Genomic DNA, 10,172 nt, shown 5'->3' on the forward strand with positions numbered 1-10,172 from the left:
ATATCCGATTGTACCCCATAGCAGCATTTATCACTCTGTACTGCAAATAACCTATTTGTATGCCTGTCTTCCCCATTAGAATGTGCATTCTGTGATATCGGAGACCATCTTTTTCATTTCTCTAACACCAGAGCCTAGAGCAGAACCTTACAAAGAGTAGACACTCAACAAATACTAGTTGAATGTATGAATCAATCATTTTTGCTCTCTCATAGGTTTCACCGTACCTAGGTATTTTACCTAGTCCATGTTCAGGGACCTCTGGTATGAGAAAAAGAAAAGGAGAAGTGTCATCTTCCCCATGAAGGACTTTGTGACAGATGCTTGGCTGTGAGTAGGTCTCTCCCCTTTCTGAATGGATTTGTCAGTTGAACTCTCCAGGACTGCATATTAGAAACACACACTTAACCTCACTGTGTCTAGTCCATGCTGTCTTGGATCTGACTAGCCCTAGACACTAGATCTGTGTGATTTTCTTAAATAAGGAAAGCATCTGGCTTTGTGAGTCAGGTATAGGATCAGAATTCAGACTTCAAATGGCTTTTCTAAATAATTAAAGCATTACTTTGTTTCATTCTACCCAAGGAAGAATCTCAGAAAGAACACCAAGATCTTAGGTAAACCATGCAGACATACTCATATGTCTCCTGCTCTTTCCAAGTATCTCATAGACACTGGGGCTCATGTTTTTCTAGTGCCTTGAATTGATTGCATAAATAATCATCAAGCCCTCAGGATTCAATCCTTCTGTCCATGTCCACAAGCAACAGCGGTCAGCACCTGAACCCACAACCTTGGCATCTTTTACCCCAATTGTTTAAATGTCCAACATGAATACTCTAACCACACCACTCTGTAGGTCTTATCTATATAGAACCAGGCTAAATTCCTCTTTGGTCATAAGTGTCTAGGGAGTCACACTTAGGTGTGCAGGTCGTTACAACCGTGATTCTCCAATTACTGTCTAGTGAAGAGATCTGTGATTTAGGGGGCACCTATGTGTCAGACCCTTTACATTTCACAATATCATATTACTCCTTGGACCAACCTTGCATGGTAGATGTGCCCATTTTGTAGATGAGGAAACAGAGACTCAAAGGGATTCCATAGCAAGAGGTGTCCCCCAGAGTCAAAATCATGGCCTATCTGATTCCACTACATAGCTCTACCTCTCCCTCTCCATTGCTGAACTCTTGGTGGTCCACAAGTAGTCCTCCAAAAATTCTATGGTCTAGTCCCTAGTAGTATTCACTGACATTCATAATTATAACTGAGCCTACCTAGCATAATACTGGATTTTCAATAAATCCTTATTTATAGGTTTATAGATTGAAAATATTGGTGGTTTTGTTGCTGGCAGATTATCATCAGTTTCTCATTAAAAGCACTGCTGTTTGGTGCCATTAATTCTAATGAGAATTATTTTTCAGGAACTAGGAGAAACAGTCAATGCAAGTGGTCCTAAAACTCTTTGCCCTATGAAATTGATACAAATACTACGAGACTATTTTATATCCATCAGCCCAAGTATGTCAGGCTGAATTATTTCTGAGCTAGGAAGGTGTCACTGAAACAGCACTTGCCAGAGAGTTACAGAGCCCTGAGATCTAGTCCTCTCTCTCGGTGTCCTGTTCCATGAGTCTGAACAAGTCCCTTAGCATCTCTGGACCTTCATTTCATCATCTACTGAAGGGCAATCTACTAAGATACCTGACTGTGAGGCTCAAAAGAGACAATGGTTGCAACGGTGCTTCGAAAAATATGGAAGTGCTCTCCAAGTATGCAGTCTTCCTTTCATTAGTGGCCCGGAAGAGGGCATATGCCTCCCAGTGCATCAAATTTCCAACCAAAGAGGGACTTAAGCTATTCATAGAAAAATGAAATCAACTTAAGAACTGTCATTTATAGTCTTCCACCCAGTCGCCCAATGACCATCATCCACATTATCATCCTACTACCCTGAAATATTTCAATAGCCAGAAAACAATGGACCACATAGTGTTAAAGAAAAAATACTTCTATTTGAAAATATTCATTTCCAGTAAATGGAAACAGAGCTAACTCAAATACATAGTTAATTCTTGAAATTTTCATTATTAGTGACAATTTCAACCTCTTCATTTGCCAAATGTCACCATAAGGGCTACCAAGAAATGGCAAAGTGCCTCTTTTATTGTTTTGTTTGCCTCCCCTTGACCAGTCCATCTATATTCTTGGCAAAGCATGTATATGGCCAAAGAAAAAGCATACGGGAGCTTCAGGAGGCTAAATCACTCACACACTGGGACATTGGCCCCTGAACATTCTAGGGTTCATCCATCTTTAACACTACTTGTTGACTCTTTCTCAGCCACTTTAACTGTACTACGGGTCTCACTGTCTGGCAAGCATGCCGTGTATCTGCCACAGGTGGAGCCAATTCATATTGTGCCAGAATACCATACAGGGATTCCAAAGGCTTAGATCCCTTGAGCTCCCACTCCCAACATTCACCCCTACAAAGGTCCCGTACGTTGGGTTACCCTTTGACCCAAGAAGCACGGGTAGCAAACCCTGACTACGGAAAGAGGCTTAGGCAGAGTTCTCCCCACCCCTGCCAGGGGACATGCCAGCATAGAGGCCTATGGGGTCCAGGGAGCAGCAGGGGTAAGAGGTCTAGGTGGACCTCACAGAGCCGCTTAGCTGTACTCACCTCAGGCAGAGGCACACCGTTGATGATCAGGTCTGGCTGCTGGGGGCCCTGGCTGTTGAAAGAGTGATGATAGATGTGGTTGGCGCTGGTATTGCGGGTGTTCTGATTCTCCACATTCAGAAAAGTGCTCTCAGAGCGGCGGCAGCCCAGGGGCAGTGTTTGCTGGTGGTAGTCGAAATAGTTGAGGGATGAGGTCAGGGAGGAGCAACTGACAACATTCATCTTGTCTGTCTCCTCCACATCCCGGGGTACCAGGCGGATGTCATTCTTACTGATTTTTTTCTTCTTGCTTGATTTCTTTTGATGCCCATAGGAGTACTCAGCGATTCTATGTGACAGAAAAGGCAGCATGTATCGCTAACGCCCTCCCAAACCACGCATTGATTAACAAACATTAAGCACCTCAAAGGGTTGTACCCCATCTCTGCTCCAGCTTCTTATTCTGGCGCATTACATCATCGGGTTTCTCCCTGTGCTTTTTACATGCGAAAACAAGCTGAGGGCCATACAGTTTTCATATTAAACATAGTAACCTCCCACTCCCACCCCCCCCCAAAAAGTTTCTATACTTTGGATTTGGAATTTCTCATTCTAAGTGGCCATTTAGCAAGGGTGGGGGGACAGGGAAAGTTGAGCCTATGGGAGAGAAAGCATGAAAATGCTCAAATCTGGAGCTTCCCTGGAACCCAGAGGAACTCCTGGGTGAAATAAGAAGCAAGTCCTAATTTAACAGAAGAGGAGATGGAAGGAAATTAAAAAAAAAAAAAAAAAAAAAAAAACCCTTTCCAGTTACTCCAGGCATTTGCCATGTGGCAAACACCCTCAATCACTTCCTCTATGATTGACCTGATCAGTTTTGGACTAGGGTAGGAGATCAGACCCCGTCCTTCAACATATCCTCAAGTCCTCTCCTCCACACCCTCCTTCCCCCCGCCTTAGCCCTGCTCCCTTCTACTCCCCACCCCATCCCCTCCTCTCCTAGAGAAATCTGATAGCCAAACCCATTTGAATGAGGGGAAATGCCTTTTTACCTCTTTCCCCTTAGGCTCACTTTCTCCTCTGCCTTTTTGTCTTGCTCCTCGCTAATGGGAGAAACCGAGATGCAATGCAGACACTTGCTGTTTTGTCCTTTTATAAAACAGCCGAGGAGACAAGTGATGGTTAAACAATTACTGCAAAGGAATTTAAAGGTTAGTGCATTCAGCATCCTTCTCCATTCAGGTGTACCTACAAGCAGCTGTGCTGCAACTGGAACATAAAGAGCTCAATTTAATTAACACTGACACAGGCCCAGCAACGTGCACCAAAGACACCAAGCATTAAGAGACTTGTCAAAAGAAATACATTAAAATGTAGCCAGATTCTCAGTCATTTATTACTTTGCACATAATGAATCAGCTTATTGTTTGGAAATTCAATTTCTAGGCAATAATCAGCAAAACAGGGTTAATAAGTAATACAGGTTGATCTTTACAAGGGAAAGACTGTGCCTGTATTTTCACTCGACAAGGCTAATTGTCTGAATACAAAAAGGAAGTCCAATTCAAGCAGCAATTGCAGATCATCTCGCAAGTCTCATAAATGAATGCATTTGAGGAAGAGGCTCTGCAGAAGCTGAGAACAAGAAACCTCTGCCTAATACATGGAAAGACAAGCTCTTGAACTTTAGGTTTCTAAGAAGTCTGAGCAGACGGGGAGATTGCATATCTCCAGAGGCAAATTCTTGCTCTGTCCCAGGGATCTTCCTGAGCTGAGCAGTTGAGTTCCCCTCACCCTTTCTCTCTGTGCTCAGGCAGACTTGCAGCGATGGCAAGCTGATGTTACTGGGGCTTGGGAGCAGATAAAATCCCAAAGACCCCAGGACTAGGGTTGATTTTCTTTTCTAATCTGTTTACGGAATCAATGGGAAGTTCTAATCATTTTGTTTACCCTTGATGGGTAAGTTTGGCAATGCCCCGTCCAATTATTCAGCTGAGGCATTCATCGCAACCCTTTCTGTATTGACCAATTATTTAATTAAACTGTACTTCATTAATCTCAAACCATCACAGGGAACAGGGCTCTTTTCAAATACACATGTGAGTGAAGTTAGAGAACATTGAGATTTGCCTCTTTTTTTTTTCCAATTCAAATGCTCTGCTCCCTGTTTTAATGATCTCTCTGGCAAGCTCATGGAAAGAGCTCTCGCTTCTAGTCATACATCACCAAGAGGTGGCAAAGCCTTCAATATCTTTATTTCAAACTGATTTCTTCTTCACCAAGGAAAGGGTCTTGTGCCTTTACTTTATGCTGAGGAAATGCTTTAGAAGAGTCCCCTCTATCATTATCTCCATATAAATAAAATTTTATAGACCCCGCATTTTTCTCCTATAAAAATCGCCACTGGCAGTCACAGGTTTCAAAGGTAAGAGCAATATTAATTTCCATTTCTCCCATCTGAAATGACTCGGAGCTGAAGGAAAGAAAAGTCACGGCCATTTCACTAGTAACAGGATTAAAGCATTTATGAGGCATTGCAGCTGCTCTTTTATGGCACCTGATTGATATTCATGTGTGGTTAGCATTTGTCTACTAACTTGTGTAACGCAGAGAATAGTAAAAGGGAAACAATAATTGCATGGCTGTTACATATTCAGGGGACTCTGATTCACAGAAGTGTGCATTTCAAATGGTGTCAAATACAAATCGGACCTACAGAAACATATTTTGACTGATTAACATGCAAGCACAGATGGCTCAAAAGACACACTGGATGTGTAGGTGTGTTGGAAGCACACACACCTTGGTTGGAAATAGCAGCATCATTCATTTTCAGCAAACTAAAGAAACAACTTTTTTTCAACCGTTTCGATAAGACACTGCTGGAAAAAAATTACATGTATCATCCTAAATTAGATTTTAGAAATACTTAGAATTAGTTGTTCTATCCAATTGTAAGGAAGGGCTTCAGCAAGACCCTCTAATGTTCTTATCAGGAAATCTTTTAAAAAAAATACTACACATCATTCCAGTTTACACATTTCTATTCCCCCCCCCCACACACACACACAAACACACATCTTGCACACAGTTCAAAGAAGGAAATTCTAACACAATAGCTCATAGTGACATCCACTGGTAGGGACTAGATCTTAATGCCACAGCAGATACCCACATTAGAGGAAAGCACTATCAACTCCAGAAGATTGCTATTTTTACTGAAACACCTGGATGCAAAGTCTTGTCCCTCATTGGGATGTTTGGTCTCCACTCCACCAACCAACCAGATATTTGAAAACACAGATGACTGGTAGAATTTCACTTTACATAGCCAGATCTTTGGGAACTGGATACAAAACAAGCCAAGAACACACTAAAAAACACTAATTACCTGCTTCCCCACACATTCCTGTTCTCTCTTCCCTAAACTCTCTGTTTTCTACCTTAGATTCCCACTCACAGGCTATCTTCAGAGTTTCTCTCTACAACAGGATGGGGCAGCTGCCAGCCCTCCCTCTCCTTTCAGCACCTGCCCCCAAAACACTGTCCCCCAAAATCAAGTTGTGGTACTTGCTGGTTCTGCTGAAAATCAATCAATCTCCCTCCCTTTCTCTCCCTCTCTCTGTCTCTCTCTCTCTCTCCCTCTCTCTCTCTCTCTCTCTCTCATTTTTTTCTGCCATAACTTCACAGAGACAGCTGTGCAAATTTTAAAACGATAATTGCTTTTCTTCTCATCATCATTATGTGACAGAATCCATTCTAACAGTAAGTGATTGTCTTCCAGCAAATTGTCAGATCAAAAGAATTGATCAACTTGTACTGCCACAAACTTTTCCTCCCTCCAAAAAGAAGCGCTGTAGGTATGGTGCATGCATTTAAGTAGGAAACGAAAGCACTGGGATTTTCACACAGAGAGACAGATAACACCTTATTCATCCAAGACAAAGAAAGAAAGAAAAGTTGGCTCTACCTGCAGTTGTAGGTCCGGATCTCTTTGTTGTCTCGCTTGCACTTAATTGCCACGAAGATCATAGTGACAAAGAGGATGCCGGCAATGGAGCCCAGGGCAATAATGAAAATCAGGGACAAGTTCACCGAGCCCATTGACTCTTGGGCGTCCAGAGCAGGGGACAGGTAGATTAGGACGAGCGCAGAGGCGGAGAGAGACGTCTTGCCGTGGTCGTGGGCCACTACAATAAGCTCATAGGAAGCCTTGGAGCTCTCGCCGAAGGTGCGAGTGGTTCTGACTTCGCCATTGACCTGGTCTATTTCAAAGAAGCCGCGGTCGCCCTCGGTCATGTCGTAGGTGACCCGGCCGTTCTCGCCCTCGTCGTAGTCGTCTGCTTTGACAACGGTCACCAGGTAGCCTATGCCGGAGTTGCGGGGGATGTAGACCTCGGCGGTGCCGTTGATCAAGGGTGGGGCCGTGATGACCGGGGTATTGTCATTGACGTCGAGGATGATGACTCGAACCGTGGCGTTGCTCTGCAGCGAGGGCAGGCCGCCATCCTTGGCCAGCACCTTAAATTCGAATGCCTTGGTCTGCTCGTGGTTGAAAGATCGCAGCGCGTAGATGTCACCCGAGTTGGGGTTGATGGAGACATAGGTGAAGACAGGCATGTCTCGCACCTGCGACGGCACGATCTGGTAGGAGACACTGCCATTGAGACCCAGGTCGGGGTCTCGGGCAGACACAGAAAGCAAATAGGCGCCGGGTGTGTTGTTCTCCTGCACAATGACCTGGTAGTAGGGCTTAGAGAAGTGCGGGTGGTTGTCATTCTCATCGGTGATGCGCACAGTAAAGGACTTGGCACTCTGCAGCATGGGCACGCCGCCGTCACGCGCTTGGATCGTGAGGTTGTACTGGTCGTGTTGCTCCCGGTCCAGCCGTCCGTCCACCAGGATAGTGGAGAAGCTCTCATACTCCTGCAGCCGAAAGGGCACGTTACCCAGCAAACGGCACTGCACGCGCCCATTGAGGCCGGAGTCACGATCAGACACCCGCACCAGTGCAATCACGTAGCCCGGGGGGGCGCTCTCGCTCACCTCCACCAGCTCGCTGTTGACCGACAGCAGGTTGATGACCGGCGGGTTGTCATTGGTGTCCAGAACGCTGACTGTGACCTTGCAGTGTGCCGGGATGGAGTTGGGCCCCAGGTCCTTGGCCTGCACGTCCAATTCATACACGTGGCCCTCTTCATAGTCTAGGGCACCGGTGACCGTGACCAGGCCGCTGTGCGGGTCAATTTGGAAGAGCTCACGCGTGCGGTCGTTGACGTAGCCGTAGAATGAGTACACCACCTGGCCATTGGTGCCCTCGTCTGGGTCACTGGCGTTGAGGCGGATGACGGGCGTGTTGGGAGGTGAGTTCTCTGGTACGCTCACCGCATAGGTGGACTCGCCAAACACCGGGTTGTTGTCATTGGAGTCAGTCACCTTGATGCTAAGGCCAACAGTGCCCAGGTGCGGCGGATCGCCGCCGTCGAGTGCAGTGATTCGAAAGCTGTAGTGCGACTGCGTCTCGCGGTCCAGGCTCTTTTCCACCACGAGTTCGGCAAAGCGTGAGCCGTCTCCGCGCGTCTTGATCTCCAGACCGAACAGCTCATTCGGCGTGAGCTCATACGTCTGCACGCCAAAGCTGCCCGAGTCCGGGTCGTAGGCGCTGTCCAGCGGGATGCGCGTGCCTGGGCTGGCTGCCTCCGAGATCTCCAGCTCGATCTGTGCCGCCGGGAAGCTGGGCGCGTTGTCGTTCAGATCCTTGATCTCCACTTTAATCACGCAGATCTCCATTGAGCTGGACATGACCTCGAGCGAGATGATGCACTTGGGGCTCTGGCGGCACAGCAGGTCGCGGTCAATCTTCTGCTTGGTGACCAGCAAGCCCGAGCTGGGGTTGATGTCCACCAGGTGCGGAGCTGAGTTGGACACCACACGGAAGGCAGAGGCCTGCCGTGGGTCCAGTGCGAAGCCCGCCTCGCGCGCGTCCTTGGCCACGTTGGCGATCACCGTCCCGGCGCGCTGCTCCTCTTCCACCGAGTACTTGAGGTTAATGAGGGCGGCCGCCTGCGTCCACAGTACGGCCAACAGCAGCAGCACCGGCAGCAGGAGCGACTCCATGGCTGCGCGGGGCTCTGCCTGGCCTCGCCTCTCCACACCCCTCCGAGGCCGACGCCGCCGGCGCTCCAGCTTCCCGCTGGCTCGGGCCGCCTGTTGCGCGCGCCCCGGGGCCCCGGAGGCCGCGGGAGGAGTCCCGCCCAGGGCGGCCCGGCGGCGCGGGGGAGACACCCGCGCCGGCTCCAATGCTGAGGTTGCGGCGGACTCAGCGAGGGCTCGCGGGGGGCCCGGGGGCTCCGGGGGGCCAAGGGAGCGCCGCGCGGCCCCGAGCCCCCTCCCTCCAGCCCGGCTACTCAGTTTTCCCCCTTCAAAGTTAGCCGGGCGCGACTGGCCGCAGCGGCGCAGGGCTGCGGATCGGAAGGCGTCTGAGCGGCCGGATCCACACGCGGCTGAGTCCCGACCGCACTTGGGGCGAAAGAGGGGAGGGCAGTGGGGGCGCAGCCTCTCAGGCACTGCCCGGTCCGCCGCGGCGCACCGGCACTGGGGCTGGCGAGCGCGTTGTCTGTGCACCTGGCATGCGCAAGGACCTCCCCCCAGCACTCCTGGCTCACTGCGGAGAGAGGACCCGCCTGGAACGCTCCCTCCGGGGTCCGGGGGGGCCACGCTGACCTTTTCGAGGCCTGTTGGGGAGAAGGGGGAATCGCAGGCGGGAGTTCGAGTTCCTGTCAAACGCCGCAACGCCCGAGTATCTGGCTGAGCCGGACAGCGGTCCCGGGGCTGGCAGAGGAAGGGGGAGGGGAGAGAGGCTGCCGAGAAGAGAGCGCGCTCCCTCGCTCTGAGACTGGCTTCGGAAAGCTTGTCGGGCGCGTCTGTCCAGGATCCGAGGTGGGCGCGAAGTCCCCCCCTTCCAACAGCACAGTTAGACTGCGGGCGTTTGCGTGTCGGAAATCAAAGTTACCAATGCAGCCCAAGCCTCCTGGTCAAGTTGTGAAAACGGGGCGATGGCAATTTGTCCAAGAAAATCAAAGTCCTGGTCTTTCCAATGGCCCGGGGGGGGGGGGGGGGGCGGGGAATGGGGAGGAGGGGAGGGGAAGCGACAACAGTACCGGCCAGGAGAGGCGGGGCCGCCGCCGCGCGTACCGGGGGCTTCTCCTCCTCCCCCGGTCTGGGCTGGGGTGTCGCTCCGAGGGCCGCCGCCGCCGCCGCCTCCGCCGCCGCAGCCGCGGGAGGAAACCCTCCTAGCTCAGTCGCATGTCGCTGGGGTCCGCCTCAGCAGCTGCCACGGTTGACGGTTACGTCGCCGCCAAAGTTTACTTGCGGGAGCGTCTTGATTCCATCCTCCCGGAGAGGCGCTGGCAGCGCCGCGCTGGGCTCCACTCCCTCCCGGGCACTCTCGCACTCGGGAGGTCTGTGTCGCTCTCTCTTTCTGTCTCGGGCTGTGTGTGAG

General features: G+C 49.9%; 1 protein-coding gene across 1 annotated transcript in view; it reads right to left on the reverse strand.

Annotated features, from left to right (window-relative positions):
• PCDH19 (protocadherin 19) overlaps positions 1 to 9,673 on the reverse strand; it is a 100,481-nt gene extending 90,808 nt beyond the window's left edge. The window contains exons 1-3 of the mRNA XM_008529548.2: positions 6,642 to 9,673; positions 3,724 to 3,864; positions 2,693 to 3,020 (exon numbers count right to left, since the gene is read on the reverse strand). Coding sequence (XP_008527770.2) covers positions 2,693 to 3,020; positions 3,724 to 3,864; positions 6,642 to 8,788 — 2,616 coding nt within the window. The 5' untranslated portion in view covers positions 8,789 to 9,673. The remainder of the gene's footprint in view (positions 1 to 2,692; positions 3,021 to 3,723; positions 3,865 to 6,641) is intronic.
• Between the last annotated feature and the right edge of the window lie 499 nt (positions 9,674 to 10,172).

The sequence above is a fragment of the Equus przewalskii genome, chromosome X, assembly GCF_037783145.1.
Source record: "Equus przewalskii isolate Varuska chromosome X, EquPr2, whole genome shotgun sequence".
NCBI lineage: Eukaryota > Metazoa > Chordata > Mammalia > Perissodactyla > Equidae > Equus > Equus przewalskii.